The 19,814-nt window shown below is 39.3% G+C and overlaps 2 protein-coding genes across 5 annotated transcripts; one reads left to right on the forward strand and one right to left on the reverse strand.

The window, feature by feature from the left end:
• Positions 1-944: 944 nt before the first annotated feature.
• On the forward strand, positions 945-15,081 carry LOC109992894 (uncharacterized). 4 transcript variants are annotated; one of them, XM_065964946.1, is made up of 26 exons: positions 945-1,103; positions 2,721-2,774; positions 3,001-3,027; positions 3,819-3,878; positions 3,975-4,007; positions 4,279-4,353; positions 4,479-4,562; positions 4,667-4,696; positions 5,013-5,057; positions 5,335-5,385; positions 6,218-7,246; positions 8,937-8,987; positions 9,253-9,297; positions 9,386-9,442; positions 9,860-9,913; positions 10,176-10,205; positions 10,360-10,395; positions 10,505-10,564; positions 11,042-11,086; positions 11,483-11,524; positions 11,709-11,768; positions 12,564-12,638; positions 13,097-13,129; positions 13,486-13,524; positions 13,822-13,878; positions 14,730-15,081. In XM_065964946.1, the coding sequence occupies exons 1-26, from the start codon at positions 1,037-1,039 to the stop codon at positions 14,732-14,734; spliced, it is 2,244 nt and encodes a 747-aa protein (XP_065821018.1). In that variant the 5' UTR covers positions 945-1,036; the 3' UTR covers positions 14,735-15,081. The 4 variants fall into 4 exon arrangements, with proteins under 4 accessions (XP_065821018.1, XP_065821019.1, XP_065821020.1 ...); XM_065964947.1 differs by lacking the exon at positions 10,505-10,564; XM_065964948.1 differs by lacking the exon at positions 6,218-7,246.
• A 168-nt stretch (positions 15,082-15,249) lies between these two features.
• On the reverse strand, positions 15,250-19,671 carry LOC109992896 (perforin-1). The gene is made up of 5 exons (XM_020645678.3): positions 19,528-19,671; positions 17,402-17,967; positions 17,128-17,266; positions 16,808-17,022; positions 15,250-16,684 (listed from the first exon to the last, which is right to left on the reverse strand). Exons 2-5 carry the CDS (start codon positions 17,932-17,934, stop codon positions 15,823-15,825), a joined length of 1,749 nt encoding a protein of 582 aa, XP_020501334.2. The 5' UTR covers positions 17,935-17,967; positions 19,528-19,671; the 3' UTR covers positions 15,250-15,822.
• Positions 19,672-19,814: the final 143 nt, after the last annotated feature.

The raw sequence follows: 19,814 nt of genomic DNA on the forward strand, positions 1-19,814 counted from the left end.
GCTTATTTCTCCAGCAAAAGTGTGTGTTTCCTCATTTAGCATTAATTGTTGCATAAACACACAATATAAACCCAAGTAATGTAATGTTTACTCTGCAATTTGTAGCACAGTTTTTTTCTTTACAGGGCCATTCACACTACACAAACACATTCTGTTTGCTTGCTTTTTTAAATAATTTTCCCCATCTTGTTTTCAGAAGGTGTAATGTTTACTCTACAAGGAAAAACAGGTGTTTTGTTAACAATCTTTGACGCAGGTGAGTTGGTTTGCAGAAGCAATGAGTTCAACCAACTCTCGAAACCCAATTTCCTGAAAAAATTCATTTTGGTGTGTGTTTACTGTATTGGGCAAGGAAAGCAATTATGTCTGTGTTGTTCAAGGCTGTTCAGGTAGAATTTATGTGTGTGTGTGTGTGTGTGTGTGTGCATGTTTGCAAAATGTCATCTTACTTTTTTCTGCTGCTAATTGTCGTACCTATTTTTTCTCCACCCGGACGTAAATATAATCATAGAAAAAACACTTTTGCATGTATTTGAAGACCTTCTCCTGTTGAGGAAAACATCCTGATTGTTTACATAACTGCTCAGGGAACCGCTCTGCCACACCACGGAGCCCTAAATCGAATGGTGCACTCATTGGAGCATATAGTAAAAGATCAACTGTATCTTCTGTTATCACAAACATCAGCTCCTATACGTCCTATTTTCTATGTACAAAGCGGCAAGCACAGAAGTCGTGTGAATCTTCAGGTGCAGGTGAAAATACATCATCTGAGTTGCCTTGTGTGTTTCTATTCACTGCTAATGGAACTGGACCAAGCCGGGCCCTTTGACTTTGCCCTGTTTAGACAGCATGTGTGTGTGTGTGTGTGTGTGTGTGCAGAGGGCAGGACCGGGCAGTGGGAGTGTATCAAAGTGAATACCATATATAAGACATTGGGGTGGTCATCTTGCCGAAAGAATCAATCTTAAAGCTCATCTGTTCATCAGTTGATCTCTTTGCTAGGTTTTTTTTTTTGTCGCAGGTCTCCTTCACCATGCTGGGTCACACTCTGCTCCAGACCTCTCTGGTTCTCTGGTTGGCTCAGCAAACTCTGCAAGGCGGTAAGATACAGATTACATACAGTCTATGATTACACATAACAAAACTACAGGACAGTATTTGTGAACTAAGGTAAAAATATACTTCAGTTGTTTTTTTTAGATTGTCTTAATTGTGGCAGCTGTACCTCAGTGGTAGAGTCGGTCGTGACTCAACATGGCAAGTTGAGGGTTCGATCCCCCAGATCCTGCAGTCACATGTTGAAGTTTCTTTGGGCAACGCTGAACCCCAAATTGCACCCGCTGCGAAGCCAGTGGTGTGTGAATGTGTGTAAATGGAATATTTCTTCAGATAGCAGCCTCTGCCATCTGTGAGTGAATGTGGTGAGAATAGATGAATGTGACATGTAGTGTAAAAAAGTAACAAGTTTTATTTGAGACTAGAAAGGCACCATACAAGTCCATCTATGACTTAAATATCATGTCAGCAAAAACCTGTCATGAGGATCATGTTTATTTTGTGCTCTTGCCAAATCACATTCTATTTTCTTTGCTGTTGTCTTCTATACATTTTGTAAAAGTATTACTTATCATTTTACAGTATATATTAGTGATTATGTTGATCCATTTCAGTTTAGTGGGAATATTAAAAAAATACGTAAAATTAAATGAAAATGACTTGCCAATTTTTAACCTCACCAAAAATGTAAATCACAGTCTGATAATTCCTGCAAATTTCTTTTTTGTTAAATGTAATGGTTATTTTTGCAAACAAACGGATAGCATTAACGAGGTTAATGTCTCTTTTCATTATGAGTAACACCTTCACATCACATAATGCATATATTGTATGATTTCCCCTTGAGCTCTCTCATGTCTTGGACCTGCACTGCCTCACTCTCATTTACTTGTTACATCTCATGTCTGTGAGACTGAGAGAGAAAGACTCTATTCCCTCCCCTCCTACAATCATCCTGCCAAGTCACTGTGGTTTTGATTATCTAATACCTTTGAATCAAAGGATTAGATGAAAAGATGGCAGAAGTTGGTAAAATCTCACGACCCAATGTGAGAAAAAAAAAAATACAGGCTCCAAGCTGTCGCTCCAATTTGGCTGATCCTGTGTTTTACATCAATGGATAAGTGTTCCTCTCTACTTCTGTTGTCTGGTCAGGTGTCAGTATTCATGAGACACTAATGTGGACGTAATAGCCAACTGTAGGCCTGTTGCTGTCATCTACAGTAAATATCTCTTCCAATATTTTCTGATTATATTTGAGGAGGTCAGTTCAAAACATTTGATTTTGTGACAACAATTAAGGCGGTAAACAGGAAGTTTATTTTAATATCAATGTACCCCTTCAACTACTCCTTCAGCCAAAATGTAGCCTACACATTTTAAAGGCACAGAAGTTAAATATTTAGTCACATTTACTCACATTATTGTTAATATTATTATTGTTATCATTTCTATAAAACGAATGCACAGTAAAAACACACATCATAGCTGGTGATTTTATCTGCAGTTGGTGCAATTTTCAAAAGGTTTTTTGTTTTTATTTTCTTATTTTTTACAGGCCTACTTCTTAATGTGTCAGACATTATTGTCCTTCTAAAAAAATGCCAGAAAAAAGTAGACCACAATGTTTTTTTATAAAGTTATTACCATTTTTTTCACAGGGGTTAAACCTCAACCACAAACTGTGTCCTGGGGGAGAGTGTTGCCAGTGAGAGGTAACTCACAACGGTTATTCATTTATTTATTTATTTATTTACTCTATTTTTTACTTAGTTTGAATAAGGGTTGTATGACCGTGAAATGTATAACCTAAAGTTAAAGTTAAATTTTATTGGGAATTTGTTTGTATCGAAAATTATCTTAATGATCTAGGCTCCTAGTGAACATGGATTGCCATTTTTGTTTTTTAAGTTCCTCCTCTCTGCGTTTTGTTTTCTTCAGGTGTTGGCGTTGGAGTAAAACCTGGAGGTAAGTAGTTTCTTAACACGTCAACAAAAGACCAAATTGTTATTTAGTGAAAGAGCTTATAATCAAACGTAAAAATAGGCTAGTATTAATAAAAATATGAATAATAACACCTTCACCGACTGAGTCATAAGTTTGTGCCTCAATATTTACAGTCTGGTTTGTGCACAGATTTATCATAAAATATGTATGTGTTGTTCAGAAGACAGTTTAAGTGTTAGGCTAATTACATTTATTATTTCCATTGGCTAAGCTTTATAAAACAATATTTTTTAACACATCAAATTTACAACATGTAGGCTAGTTTAAGTTTATCAACACATTTTAACACACATGCAAGTGCGTCAAGTGAGCGCACTGCTCAGGTTTACAAATTGCACTACAGCCCTGATGGTAGCCTACATAAATGTCAAAGCACTTCTGGATGTTCTAGTCATAATGGATCATAATACATAACATACATTTCTTGCTCCGACTTATACATACATATAGCCTTTACTTCGAGAGACAGTGAAGGAGACATATTCAAAACGACCTAATTAAAACTGTTACAGCTACAGGGTTATGATGAATGCGATTAAACTAAAATAAAATCAAGAATGAAATCATAAAACATAATTAAACTATAACTAACTATATATAACTATAATTAAAGCATTTACAATGTAATAAATCCTTTGACCAAACATAGTGAAAGGCAAAGACTTAAGGTTAAGGCTAAGAATTGTTACACTTCCATTGGGCCTCGAGTGGTTAATACAATATCTGACTCTTTCTTTTTCCACGTTTCTCAGTTGCAGGTGCCCTTGGAGCACTGGGAAGCCGATATGGCAGCAAAGCAATGAAGACTGGACGTATGATTAACTTCTGTTTAACATACTGTGTAGGGCATTGTGCACATTCATTTTCGATATGCTTAATCTGTGTTTTTCTTTTTTTTCATATTTTAGTTGGACGTTATTCAGGGGCTCAGCTTGGTGCTGGTAAGTTTTCTTCAACACACATTTATATAATGCCTGTTTCGTGGCACAGATAAATTAACACAGTTGTGAAGGACCTTTCCCCATTTGAAAAAAAAGGGATTTTCTTTCTATCCTTGAGGTGAAATGCGAAGTAAGAGAACACTTTCTGTATTGATGCAGAGAAATAATGTCTCACTAAAGTTGGATTAATGCTACTGAATGATTATCCTTTTTTTCTGTCTGTGGTACTCGCCACCGTTATTAAATGTGTTCTTTTTATTGTTTCACACAGGAGGTTACAGATCTCTTGGATTGGGAGGTAGGGCCGGCCTGAGGCAAGGTGGATATGGAACTCCAGGGGCCTATGGTACATAACCACTTATCAAACAGCTTTTTAAAAATCTCTATTTCATTGCTTTGATAGAATACTGATTTGATGTATATATTAATAAAGCTTAAATGATTTATATAATATTTTTCTTGTTATTTTAGGTGCAAATCTGGGTGCTGGAATGCCTTTGGGGGCTGGACTAACTAATGGACTGGGACTGGGTTTGGGCCAGGGAGGAAAGCGTGGTGAGGAAGATATAACACATATCATAAAACTGTTATAAGGAGACAAGAATAAAGATGAACAGAATATAAATATGAACTTAAAAGTAACTGTGTTTATTTTCCAGTTTACGGCGCTGGTCTTGGTACTCACCCGGGTGAGTAATTATCAAAAATGAATTATTTTAGAATTTAAATGATCAATTTTTTTCTTTTTTTTTAGCAAATAAAAGAATACAGATTGAAATACAAATCATGTCAGTCCCCTCCTTGTTTGTTTAATAAATTTTAGCTAAGTGGTACTCTTTCATTGTCTCTGAACATGATCTATGGGGCAGACTATCATAGCTAATAAATCATGCATCCCTTTAAAACAGAGAAAACCTGAGGATCAAATGATGTAATCAGAGTGCATGTCAAGATTTATAGACGTGCTTGATGTCCATTGAATTTGGCTTTTTGTTTTCATGCCAGGATACGGACCTTTAGCCGGCATCGCTTATCCTGGAGCCCGGCCAGGTAAGTGATGAATCAGGTCTAACCATAAAACCCCCTGCTACTTCTTCTTCTACGCTAGAGTGATTGTTTTTATTTTATTTCTCACAGCACAGGGTTAAGAATCAGATTAAACTGATTCCAAAAAAAGAGAATATAATTATCAGATTTGTTGAATGATTCCATGTGCATCTTTGCAAAAGCCTGAAGACCGCAGGCCTCTCCAGGATTACTGTTGTCATGAGTGTCGGTTTACTTGTTGAAGGACACTAATGACAGTTCCACTATCTGCCGTCATTAGGAGCTGGACTTGGGTATCACACTGGACACAAGGCTAAAGAGCAAAAACCTGGTAAAACCATCACAACCTCAACCGAGTGCTGTTGTCTTTGTTAGTCTGTGTTCTGTGTTGTTTGTCTGTAACCTCTGTGAAACTGGGGTAACAGATGTTGCGTTCATGTAGGCTTTGGTTTGCATGAAATCACATCTATCTTATTGTCATCTCCTCTGTTTTGCTGTTTTTCTCACTGGGTTCATGTGGCCCATAGTAATTTGGTTTCAGTATGGATGTTGGAGTTAAAAAAAATGACATGATGAGGGAAAATGCACTGAAAACTTGGAAGTACTTCTATCAGCTGGCAAATGTTTTTTCTCTTTGAAACGTTTGCTGTGCACTGTGTCGGTGTCTGCTTTCATATCCCATCAGTGTTTACTAAACTTTGTTTATCAGTTGTCTTTGTCACACACTGATGCTCTCTGAGTCAGGGATTGTCTTTGTTTTGTTCCTATGTGTTTCATGGTATTTCAACAATTTAGGCTGACTGCATTTTGTTGTCATGTCATGCTTTATCTGTTGATGCCATCACTCTGACTCAAGACAATTGCTGTGTGTGTCGTCCAAAGAATGGCCATGGTTGTATGTCGTCTCTTTGTTGACTCGCTTCTTTATTATGGTGATGATTGAGTCCTTTGAAACTGGACTACTATCAGACCATAATGGATTTTGTCCAATTCCATTTGGTCTTGAATTACCCCCGTTGTGGATGATGTGTTATATTGCATTGAATGCTTCAATACACACATCAACTGAAATACAAAACAGTGAATATTTTTGCCGCTGACCACCAAAGTGTGCATTTGAGCCTCCAAGAAGTCATGAATACTTGATGATATTTCTCTGCCAGGTGTGTCTACAGCAGACTTGGGTGGACCTGAGATGGCAAATCTGGGCCAGGCTGTTCAAGATCTGAAGAGAGAAAAAAGCAGTCACTTGTATGGACAAAGAGACACGACTGTTGGACTTGAAACGCCCAGTATGGGGAGAGGCAACATACTCGGTCCCACTGCTCTTGACACTGGCTTTAGACAGGTCAAAAGCCTTGATCCAATGGTTAAGTCATCAAGTCTTAGACCTTTGACACCCCTTGACAAACAAAGAAAGGTTCTGGCACAAGGAGGCGAAAGTTATGATCCTATGCTTTTAGAAAGAAGGCGTTCAGCAAACCATGGAGCCACACTTGCCGCCCGAAGTGTAAGACAGCAACTTCCACTTGTTCAAGCCAATATCCGAACTCAGGGTTCGCCTCAGGTACAGCATACAGGAGAATATGATTCATTAATCCATCCAAATCAGCGACGCCCAAACTGTGGACCAACTAGAGATTTATCAGGTGTTCTGGAAATTAAGCGCCATGAGCTTCTTGGGTCAGAAAGGCAGAGGACTCCGAGTTTATTTCCCAGGATTCATGCTGATAAGGACAGCAAACACCTTGGACACACAATTCAACAAGCACAAGGCGAAATAAATTATGGACTGCCTCTCCCACAAATTCAAGATGTCAGAAGTGGTATATACTCACTATCACATGGTCAGGCAACCGGAAGCCATTTATCTGCCGTAGCAGATGGGCAGGCTGTCAAAGACCTTGGGCCTTCCCAGAAGACAAAAGGGCCTAGGATTCATGGGAGCATTGCTGTAGAAAACCTTAGTCCTGGTTCTGTTAATCTTCAGGTACAAGGAGCGAGGAACCAAGGACCTGTGAGTGGAAGTGAAACCCAAAGTTTAGGCATTACCTCAATAGAAAGGCAAGAAGGTGAAGGTGTAACTGTTGATGGTCAGGAACAAATACCCTTTTCTCATACTGACCATGATGTCGCAAAGTCAAAAGCTCTCAGCATCCCAGGACAGACTGGGAGGCGTAACCAGGCAACAAGTAAGAGTGTTTTTTTTTTTTTTATTATCTTGATTTACCAAGAACCCCTTTTTAGGTGACTGTTATCTTCAGAAAGTGGCATATCTCATAATCTTTCCTGTGATTTATGCTTTTTTTTTCTAACTTTTGATAAGCCATTTTCAAACTGATGAAAAACATGTCTTCTGCCGGATGGAAGCTGTCTTCATTATCACCTCATTCACATTGATTCACTTTCTGTTTCCCTGCCGTTTGGTGGAAGAAAATAGAGTATTCAAAGAAGTGGCATACTCGTTAGTTTGTATTTTGAAGCTCAGACTTTGGTGTTTTGGCTGTTGTCATCTTGTATTCTTGGAGCAACATTTAGAGACCTAAACCTTTGTTTGTTCTGGGCTGAAAACGTCTTTATTCTGATGTTAAGTTTGGCATTTCAATGCAACTCTATGTGAATCCACTCGCTTCAGAGGCCAGCTTCAAGTGGCTGGTAAAGGTACTACACTTTTGATAGTATTGTCTCCATCTTTCTAGCCCAGGAGGTTACGGCTTGGGTGAATGCAACAAAGACAACACTGAAGTGCTATCTGACCACCCAAACCTTTGTCTCTCTTGTCATCAGTCCATATGAGTCGTCAAGGTGTTGTGATGGTAGCGTTAGCGTTGGCGCTAGATAAAAGCTAGATAAAAAATGTTGAACTCAGAGTATCTAAAGCTTCTTCTTCTGCTGGTATGTTTGTCTGGTATGTCAAAGAGCTCCAATTTTTATTAGGTTTTTTTTTCACATTACCACATTAGTGGATGTGTTTATTATTGGTTGACTTTTAAGATTTTTAATAATCAGTTAATATGTGATTAGCTCATATCTGATGTGGAAAGTCTGTATGTGGTGAATAGGGACCATTTCCAATGCTCTTTGCTCATAATGATTATAAATTATGCATCAGGAAGCTTTAGGCACAAGCTCATTACCCACAGCTGCTGTCATGTTGTCCTGTATAAATATGGTGTCACCTTAATATCTTCATTTGTTTGTGCCTTGTTGTCTTAGTTTGTTGTGTTTAGTAAGTGCTCCTGTTGTGCCTGGGGTTGTTAGAGTAAACCAACAGTAAACTGTCACCTGCATGTCCCTGTGTGTCTGTACCATTGCTTGTATAATATTATTTGGCTAAACAAACTTTTATTGCATTGAACATTTTGGACTCACATTCAGTACAGACGTTCTTTACAGGAAGATGAAAAGAAAATAGAGGTTTAATGAGATAAGGCGGTGTAAAATAAGAAGAAATGCGTGTTTGAAGTTGTATGGAGATGCTAAAAAAAGATTCAGCCTCTGGTGCTGTGGTTCTTAGGATTCAGTCCAGGAGCGCCATTGTCCAGTAAAAGAGGTTGTTAAAAACCATCCAACCCTGGCAAAGATGCAGGAATCCATTATGTGTGTGTGTTTATTTTTGTTCACCCATCAGCTGCACATGTTACATATTGAATTAAAAGCCTGTGTGTCCTCTGTATATGGAAACAGCTGAATAAGGCGGGGTTATTATGTCTGAGTATTATCATGTGTTTAAAGTATGATTCAACCATCAACTAAATGTAGTGCTGATTCATGGATACCCATGCGTTTTCCCTTCAATTACTGACACTATTGTTTGATATATTTTAAAAGGGATCGTGAGCATTTATCCCCCAGCATTGACCGTGTTCATTTCCTCCACAGGTTACATGGGTGGAGCAGGAAACTATGGGGGCCATGGGGGCTATGGGGCAGGTAAAGTTGGGCACTAACACACAAAATTAACACAATCAACTGACTAAATGGTGATAAGATAAGTATATTTTGTATATAATTAAAGCTATGTATAGAGTTGAGATTACAGTTATAACATTTAAAAGCCTGCAGGCCTGTGGATCGACAGTTTAATTTTGCGCCCTGATGACTCATGATACAGATGTAAATTTGTCACTAGCAGCTGGAGATGCTGATGTAGATTGATGCTAGCTGTTATTTAGTATTTCTATGCTTCTTCTTACAGGTTTGGGACAGGGAGCATACCTCGGTGCAACTGGCAAACTTGGATGTAAGATGCAGATTTTGATGTATTCTTATTTTCTTTGTTTAGATGTAGGGCTTCATTGATTCATCACTTTATTCCAAAAATATTTCAGCTGCTGCTGCTCTTGGACAGGGTGGATATCCCCATGGTGCTGCAGGGATCTCACCTGGTGAGGCTGTAAAATAATTATACCGCCAGACTCTTCTCTGGAGCGTTTCCAATCACACTTCTTAATGGGCTCATTGTTATGGCCTCCACAAATATAACAACTCTATGCAAATGTAGTCGCTTATTCAAAAACACAGACTTGAAGAAAATGAAGATTTTTTATCTGCCTGAATACATTTTCCGAATGCAAAGCCAAATTTTGTTCCCTTTTTTTTCTAGTTGATAACTGACAATACGAACCAGTCTAGTAGCTTCAAAAAGTAGAAGAGAACTTATTCTCAGAGCAACAAAATGTTTTCTTTGAAGCTTTCCATTAACCGTTTAAGTTCTATTTTGGCTTTTTTTTTTGCTAACAAAATAAGAGAGAATATGAAAGTTTGTGTCATATATAACGTTTGTTGAATGTGTGTTATTTCAGGCTATGGTGAGGGAGTAACTGGTTACCTGGGTGCTATGGCAGGCAATGGCTACGGTAAGTGTAAACCTATGAGTACATGCATAGGGAAATTCAAGTGATACAAGTCAAACTTAACACTTTGAGAGTTACCAAGGGTAGCATAGGAGACAATAAAAAATACACTTTTATAAAATCTAATCTAAAACCTTGAAGCTTGAGTTCAGCTTGCTAGGAGCGAGGGTCATTCTTCATTTAGTTTGGTGTCAGAGGGAATCAGAATCAAAGACGAGCCGATCCTTTATGTTGAGCGACGGTCTTTGTTCTCTTCCAACTGCAGGTGGAGATGCTGCAAAGGCGATGTCTGCAGGTATTTCACATGCATGCAAACTACTATCTTTTTAAATTTGCTTTCCTGTGGTACTGGTCACAAGCATACATCCGTTACGTCACAAACATTGTTTACTTGTTTAGTTTAACTCTATATGTTTAACGCTTAAACATACAGCATCTTCTCTCAACAGGTTATGGGAATGGTTACAGCGACGGTTACGGGGCTGGTGAGTATTCATGAAACAACAAGAGGGGGGGGTTTGGGAGAACTCAGACTTCTTTAACTGCCCACAGCACAGAGACACATTGATAATGCTAATTAGAACTATGTTTCAGGGCTTGGTTACCCTGCAGAGTTAACTGATGGTGCAGGACACAAAGCAAGAAAGAGTGAAGGTAAAACATTTGAGGAGCTATAACTAGGGCTGCATAATTTGGCACAAATTATTTTTGCAATTATAAAACTAAAAATCATTGGCATATGAATTTATATTTGTAGGAGTGATCCCACATTTATTTTCACTAAGAAAAGCTCTTAGAATCATGATTCTGTGTCCCGAGCGTTTGTGCAGCCCTTGTTATAACCTGCTCAAATCCATAACAGGTGATTGCACTAACCCGTAGAAGCATTAACCTGTGATGGTTTACAGCTGAAATAAGAGGCCATCAAGGAAACACACAACCAGTAATGAACATGTCCAGTGTGGTCTTCTATCCACTGGGTGTAGCTATTGTCTCTTATCAATAGAAGCTTAACAGTTTAACCGCGTGTGTTCTGACTTCTTGCTCCTGTAGATGCTTTTCACACAGTTTATTCGTGAATGACTTGGCCTTTCCTGACCTGCATGTTTTTGTTTTTCTGACTTTTCCCAGCCCTCGGTACAGGCGGCTATGCTGGGCAGGTCCAGGGGGCGTATGGTAAGAGGTTTAAGTGTGGAGCAGCATCACAGATTACACTGTGTGTTCCTCTGGCTGCCAAACATCGCTACTGATAAACCAACACATGGAAATACTGCAAGCAAGTGGGAATGCCTCCACCAAGGCTGCACAATCTGATTCATATATCAACACAAAAAAATTGTCACATTGTCAGGCTTTCTAATGGTTGAAGTTTGTTCACACTAACATGGAAGGAGAGCTCTTATCAGGACAAAAATGTAGTATAAAATGGCAGCTAAAAACATGGAAAACACATTTCATTCACAAGTCGAAGGGAACACAACATCCTTCTGTCCACTACTAAGAGCTCTGTATGGATATATTTTCTGTGATGCTCTTAAGCTAGTTACTGAAGCCCCTCTTCTCTTCTCTCAGGAGCGCTCGGTGCAGGCCTGGAATCCCCTGGTGGCAAATATGGTGAGCCTGCTGACACCACCTCATCCTTCTGCCACACTATTAGTCAAGCTTCTGTCAGTGTGGCTTTTCATGAGGGTCAGACTTGAAGAAGTGGATTGCAGAGAGTGTGCAGATGAAAGTGTTGAAACAGATCAGAGATATGAGTCCCTTTGTTTTATCTTATCTTTTTTTTTTTCTTCTGCAGTAGGAGGAGCTGCTCAGGTTCCTTACGCGAATGCTCCAGTGATCCCTACTGGACTGGAGGGTGAGAGCTTCACCTATGCTCATAGACAATTTTGTTACCTTTGATGATCTATGAAATGTGCAATCACATAGCTTTAAGGGCCAAGAGAGATCCAGACATCTGCGGTTACTGAACAGTGGATGTAGCAGCTCGTGTACACCACTACAGGACTACTCAAGTGCTGTCTTATGTGCGCACGGGATCGTACATGCACACTTTTAGTTCACACCATTAGCCGAGGTTCTCTATAACTGCATAAGCACTAATAGACTCAAGATGGATTCGCTTCAGAAACGTCTTTACCCCTCTCTGCTGTCATATCCAGAGGCTTTTTAAAATCAGCAGGGATAAGTGTCTAATACTCATTAGCATGTTCAAAGTGTTTTCAATGACATACCACACTGTGGAGAAAATTGGGGGACGGTTTACAGTTACCAGCATCACCACCACCTGGATCGGAGGTGTGGATACTGCCATGCGTGTACTACCAAGACCTGTTCATCGTATGACTGCACCGTAACCATGGCGTCCAAACTGTGACAGTTCGAGACATGTACAAATACTGTTACCTTCCTAAAAACAGATGCCCCAACATACCAAAGTTAACTCGTTTTTTTTCCACTTGATCCTCAAGTGTTTGCATTGAAACGTTGGTGTGTATCATTTACATTTAGTGCAAGATGATATCGAGTGAAAAGAATTCAACTCCAACAATGAAATACAGAAACTCACACTTTTCTCATTTTGGATGCCACAAACAATCATCTTGTGTGAGATTTTCAGAAACGTTCATGCTTAACAAACTTGTCCCCTCAGCTGATGCCGGCTACCCATATCCTGCTCAGCAGCTGGCCCTGGGTGCAGAAGGTGCAAAAACCGCCAACAAATTTGGTGAGAATGCATGTCTGTGAGCTGAACACCGTGAGAAACCATTTGTGATAAAACCGCCCCCCCCCCCCCCAAAAAACTTCTGGTCGTTGCTTTTTCCGAAGTGGGTGGGTTATTTATTTTAACAGATAATCTTGTGGCTGGAAACCATAATCATGCTATCGTGAGAACAAATGACTGATCTTAAAAGGACAACATGAACTGAAACTGCAACAACTAGTGATAACAGACCAGATTACCCACAAACTGGGTCATTTTTGTCCCCTACCTTTATCTTTAAAAGTCTTGTATTCTGAGCCATGAGGCCATGAGGATCTGCAGTGTGTGTTTGTGTGTAAATGTGTGTTATGTTTCCACGTGTGCACTATTTCTATCATGACTTGTCATTGTCACCTTATCAATTCATGTCATTGTCATTGTCACCTTATCAATTCATCTTCAATTCATTAATATTGTTTCAGGGGCTGGTGCAGGTTTCGGAGCTCAGCAAACAGGTGAATTTTCATGCACTAACCCAGAGACACTGTGCCTTTTTACACTTTTAATTCTTTAACACAACACATGAAAAACCTCTATCAACCTCCCTGAGTAAATTCTTATATTTTAAAGATCAATTTTATAGTTTGATTATGATAGATATTGTACACAAGTTTAAATTCATATTTTATTATGTTAACAGCATACTCTGTCAATTCTATAATATTTTGCGATAGATGCTGCACAGGTTTTTATATCATTATATTTATGTATTCTTATATTGTGCATTTTAATCCATCTATTGTTCTAGACGTTTTTTCATATATATTTATACATTTAAAAAAATGTATCTCTCTTTCAAATGTTTGACAAGGTTACCGCGCACAGCTAGGAGCAACTCAAGATGCCTTGGGTAAGCAATATATTTTTTTTTTTTCACAGTTTTTAATTTTACTTTCAACAACCAAATGTTTGTCTGAGTGAATTGAAACAAAGCAGCTAAAGATTCATTTGAAAAATGAACTCAACAACTGTCTCTATACATGTCGATGTAGTGAGTTGGCTGAGTCCAACTACATGACCTTTGACCAAACCTTTTCTTGTTAGGTTTTATTTAGCAGTCAAACCTCTTTCCTGATGCTGTGTATTTATTCTTAGCACATCTATTATTACATGAGCATAACAATGACTGGGTTTGATGCTTTTACAGGAGATCAAACTGGCAAATATGGAGGAGTGGATGGTGCGCTTGGCAACGGATACAAAGGTGAGAATGAGGGACGGTTGACACCTAATCCTTCTTAGGTCAAGCTTAAACCGAGATTGTTTAAATTCACCTCCTTGTGTCATGTGTGCCCCTATTCAACAGTATATGCCAACAAAAAAAGCACAACATATCTGATTCTTTTATTCAGCAAAGTAAAATATGTGTGCCCATGACAACCAATAATGTCTTAACATCCACCAATCTATCATCTTATAGCTGCTCAGCGCTAAGATTAATCAGTAAGCCATCTAGCAACAGAGTGTCAAAAGCGGTGTGGCACCTAAAACCTCATTGTTTAAAAAAAATGCTGAGGGGCATAAATTTATCTGTTACAGCCACAGATCATGCAAACACCATTTAACGGTTGATCAGTACTGCTTCCGCAACAACGTGGCGCATAGATGGGCTAAGCCTCTTTCTCCCTGAGGGGGCAGACAGAACTTTATTGAACATGCACACTTTTCCACTTTCAAATACAATTCTTCCCGGCATTATTTCAATGCCCGTCTATCCTGCGCGCCTCATTTAATCTAGCTCAAATCACCAGAAATGCTGACTCAACATCATCAAACTTTTTACAACCCCACCAAAGAAGTTCTTAGATTTTCAAATCAGATCCATTTTGATGTTACGTTTATTCCTTATTTAAAGAGCTTCTCTCATTTCATGAAAATAAAAAAACGTCTGAGTTTGTTATGAGTGACATATAGAAATGTATTGTGTTATATCAGCAGCACTGCACAGACTTTGCTGCAGTCTTGTGCATGTCATCAACCAGTAAAAATATTTATTTCCTTATTCATTATCTTTGCTCTCCACCCCCTGTCCTCTTTGTCTTTGTCTTCAACCAGGCTAATTCAAGTTGACCTGAACTTCTTCAAGTGGATCAATTCCATAATGTGTTCAGTGTTGTATGTTTTTTAAAGCGTTTTTTTGTGTGTTTCACTCCAATTCATCCTGTTGTGCTATCTGTTGTCTTTTGTTTAATCTTTCTTTTTTTTTTCTTTCTCTGTAAGTGGACATTTGTTACCCATATCTGTTTGTCTTTGTCCAAAACACATTATTACCCCACCATAGATGAGCATAAATAAAATTGTCTCTATGTTTTGAAATGATTATTGAAATGATATCACTGTTTGAATCCAATAGATTATATGTCAAATGCTGAATTAAAGTCTGTTAATAAAAAGATGTTACACGATGTTTACTTGCACGAAGCTCCCTTTAAAAAGCATCAGCATAGCCTCATCCGTTGACAGGAAGTTTTTACCACTTCCTTTCTCATGTCAGGCAACCGCCTACAAACGCAAACTTCATATCAACACTCACAGTAACAGCACAATACATAACACAATGAACAGTAAGATAAGATAAGAGACAAGATAATACTTTATTAAGCAATATTGTTAGGAAACATCAAACACACTACATGATGTTTGTATTGACAGTAAAATGCTACAAAGTGACTGAACAACACAAAACATCTGAAGCATTACACACACTTTAAGTTATTATATATTTGCCAAGAAAAACGATTGATATCATGATAAGCAAGTTTATTATTACATTCTACATAAATCAAGCTATCATTTGAAGACTGAAAGAACCTTCATATTATAAATTGCACATGCTTTGCTATAACTGGCTAAATAGAGAATGACAAGTTTATTTTTTGCCACTGCTTTTATTCCGGCTATATGTGTGATTTAAACATTTGAAATGCATTTCAAACAATTCAAATGCAGAAGGATTTTGTCTTACACAACTGAGTTAAGCTTCATCAAGAGGCTAGCAAATGCTCAAACACACACACACACACATTGTTCTCTATGTGCAGGATGGATTCAGTTACAGGTATGGGTTTCGCTTGAAAACAGCCCATCAATACACATACAGAGTTATTTTTCTGTGTAAGCATCCCAGGCTTTTTAACCCACCAGCCTCTTAACTATCGGTACTGTGGCTTTGGTTTCTATGTGAGCTTGAGTTGTCCACGAACACACCCTTCTCCAACAAAATGGCCTCTGGAACAGGGTGGGAATGACGAGAAACATACATCTTCTGCAGACTTTGACTCATGGGGGACGGTTTGTAGTCCGTGCATGAATCTCCAGTCAGACTCGGAGCGCATGTTATCTCCCATTTAAAGAAGAGTTGTCCATGCTGCAGGGTGCAAAGATCCTCCTTAACTCCTGCGGACAGAGCATGCTCACATTGTCCCAACAGATCATCGTCCCAGTTGTTGTCCTGATCCCACACTTCAAATCTCACTTTACCGCCTTCTGACAAATCCTGGGCACCAAGGTCAACGATCATGGCCCAGCGTGGGTTGTTGTTGTTTTGAATGACAGGAGAACGGCGGACCATTTGCCCATTGAAGGAAACCTTAACATAGCCATCTGTTGCCGTTGAGTGGTCTCCCCATAGACCTGAAGCCCGTTGCACAGTTATGATTATCCGCGCCATGCCCTTACGGGTCGGGCAGCACTCTTGGTTTACAGCCGGGTCATTGTGACATTGGCAGACACAGGAATCCCTCGCGTCACTCTTGATCCCCGCCTGACAGCGTTCACTGCAGTTCTTCCACAAGCCTCTCTCCAGGATGTAATGGCTGATAGCAGAGCGCAGGTTCTTCCGGACAGGGGTGTTTCTAGGCAATAATTCATGAAGGGAATCAAGGGAGTATGAGATTATGTCTGGATTCTGTGGTATGGTATTAAGCCATTCCTTGTAGGCAGATGGATCTTTGTCAGCAGAAAAGAGTAAGTCTGGCTCTGTCGTATGGCCACCCTTTATCTCTGTGAACCTGTAGAGAAGAGAGTTTGCTTAGGGAACTGAGCCAATTTGTTTTTTAGGGAAGGAAATTTGTGTATATAGTTAACAAAGTGTGCAATTGAATAAAAAATGATATGAGAAAAATGTTCTTTACCTGTCATTGTAGAGGCTGGAGAAAGATTTCTGGTTTTCCATCTTGTTAATGTCGGACTTGCAATGTTTTGATTGAGCCGCCATCGTAGCCACTTTGACGCTGGCAGATGCCTCTACGTCCAGGCACATACTAACCTCCTCCAAGCTAAGGCCCTGAAGGCTGGCCTGGCACTGCCTGATGCTGGTCACAGTTTGAACACTTCCTCCCAGTTTCACCTGGAAAAGTTAATTGAAGCACAAAATGTATTTAGTGTGATTTTTCAATTGTAAGAATAATTGATTTTTTTTTTTATATTAGACTATGTCATAATGTTTGTCCACCTTGGTGATGTAATGGGTGCCAAAGTTGTCTATCAGTTTGTAAAATCGTTGCTTGTATTCGAGGCTGTAGACTTTTGGGAGATCCTTCACTGCTTGTCGAAATTCTCTGTGCAACTTCGGAGAGCTGGACACCCTGTAGCTGATTACAGCAAGACACAAGACATGATTTCACAAAAGAGATCAGAATGCAACACGTCTGTTACAATGACCATTTTTTTCGGACACTTGGAAACATGCAGTAAGTAAACTTTCAACCCAGTTCTCTTCTCCTTACCTGTAGTACTCACACGCCATGCCCTGGCTTGTGAAGCCGAATTTGTCATTCTTAGTTTTTTGCATGGAGTACTCGGCTACTTTGGAATGGGTGCCAGCAAGCATCACTGAGCCACCTTTTTCACCCACATTAACATCTAGGTTGGCCTGCCAGTTGTTTTCAACAGAAGACGTGCTGGAACTGACCAGAGACTCACTGGATCTGTGGAGTTTACTGACCACTTTGCTGTTGCAGGACTGTATTGCTCTCCAGTCTACCACTGCCATGGGCAGCTTTTGCAGTTTGTTTTCCAGAAAGGTGTTCGTACACAGAGTGCATTTCTTGTCCTTGTTTTTCCACTTATTCATGTCGATCACAAAGGCCCCTTTACGTTCCATTTTGGTAATGTCGAAGCCTTCGCCTGCCAAATTGGTACCTGGAGCAAATTCTGCATCTAGGCACTGTTTTGGTGACCCCTCTATGCATGACTGATTTGTCGACTGAGGGAGAGACAGCAGGAGGAGGGCAAAGATGCACGTTTTCAACAGACACATGTTGCTTTGTGGTTTGGTAGCGGATGGTTTATCCTGAAAGAGACATTGTATTTAAACAGACAAAGTTAGTGAAGCAGATAGTTAGTTAACTCCTTATTCTTTTTCATTAATCATTAATTAAATGTACAATTTCCTTTTGGGTAAGTCAGCTTTCTGCTGAGGAAAGTGTCAGACATACTTTCAGGGATCTGATAATGCCATAGTCAAGTCATTCTTTAATCTTTAGCTTGGATGTTTGGGCACCATGTACACCTTTGAATCACCCTATCCTTGAACAGCGTGTTCATAACGGCTCACAATGTCAGATAATAAAACACCATTAAGCTCTGAGCAGGTTCGGTGTCCTGACCAATCAACTCCCTTCAAGTCTTTTAACCATTTTGCATATTGGTGTCAATTTACCTCAAAAGAGATTAACGGTCCCTTTGTGCCACCTCATTTAAGGACTCCACACAGAGAGTTAAAGAAGGCCAACGCCCTGAACTGATTTTTTTCCGTGGAAGTACAAATAGCAGTCTTCATCTCCACAACTTGAAGTCACCACATCGCTTTGCTGGGGCCCCCTCACTATCCGTACGCCAGCCAGCCCTTTTCTTCAGGGGGATCCCCTGGTTTCTCAATGAACTGTATTTCAACACTGTGTAAACTTTTTTATTTACAAGAAATCTTTACACCTTTGTAATTGTATTACTTTACTGGATGGACAAAACCAGTATAGAGTAGAGATAAATGACAATAGGACCAAAACCCCAGCGTTTGCTCAAGATGTCATTTTAAGTACATTTTTCACCCTGACCCTGATGAAGGCCTCGACCCGAAACGCGTCGGTCTAAATTGTTAATAAAGTTGATCTTCTTACTAAAAGTGTTGCTGGAGCATTCTGACCTCTTCTAAGTACATTTTTCACACAAGGAAATAGTTTGCAAAAATAAAACCTTGTTGGTCTGCTTTAGATCAGGACATTGTTTTACATGTTTCTATCTCCTTGAATATTTATTGCTGTAACTTCTTCTGAGCTATCCTTGTCCAGCCTGGGGTTTCTGAAAAAGTTGTCACTCACACCAAGTTGGGTCATCTTGACTTTGAAAACTGACCCGAGACTATTTATTGCTTTTTAAGCACTGCATGGATTTGCACAGGTTAACATCTCGGTTCTCCTTACCCACTTCTCCAACATGTAACTTCTCAGATGCTCTTGTCCATTGCGCCTCTCCATTGTACATTATTAGTCAAAATCCAAAGGAGATAAAAGTATCCATCTTTGACTGGAACATTTTAGATGTTGGTCTCAAGTTCCCTTCATCCTTTGATATTTTTTAAATCCTGCCTTAAGCTCTTCCTTTTTTTTCAACTACTCTTTGCTTTGATCAACATTTATTGTCTTGACACGAACTTGACTTACAGTATACAAGCATTCTATTTTAAAACTACTGCAATAATATATGGCAGGCCTAATTAGGAGATAACTTGCTGATTAATCTGTGAAATAGTGAAACAGGCTGCTAACTTGCCAGAAATTGTAACAAACGATATAACAATTCTATTCAAAAAAGGAAACAATAATTCATTATAACCACTTTAGTGTAGACTCACCTTTGTCTTGCCTGTTCATGCAGCATTTGTGAAACTGACTGTGAGTATGAATATAAGTGGTTTGTGTTATATGGTCATAAAAGTAGGGCTGGGGGTGGTGAGGTGGCGGTGGTCTTAAAAAAAGCAGGGGAAAAAACGTAGTCAGACAGTTTCGCAGAGCTGAATAGATCGAGTCTGAGGGAGGAGTTTGTCATCTGGAGACAAACTCATACATGTCGTGGCAACATAAAAGTCAGTCTAGATTTCCAGTCAGCATCAAACCAAAGACCACAAACCTGTCATTTCTC

The sequence above is a fragment of the Labrus bergylta genome, chromosome 16 (genome assembly GCF_963930695.1).
Source record: "Labrus bergylta chromosome 16, fLabBer1.1, whole genome shotgun sequence".
In the NCBI taxonomy this organism is placed as follows: domain Eukaryota; kingdom Metazoa; phylum Chordata; class Actinopteri; order Labriformes; family Labridae; genus Labrus; species Labrus bergylta.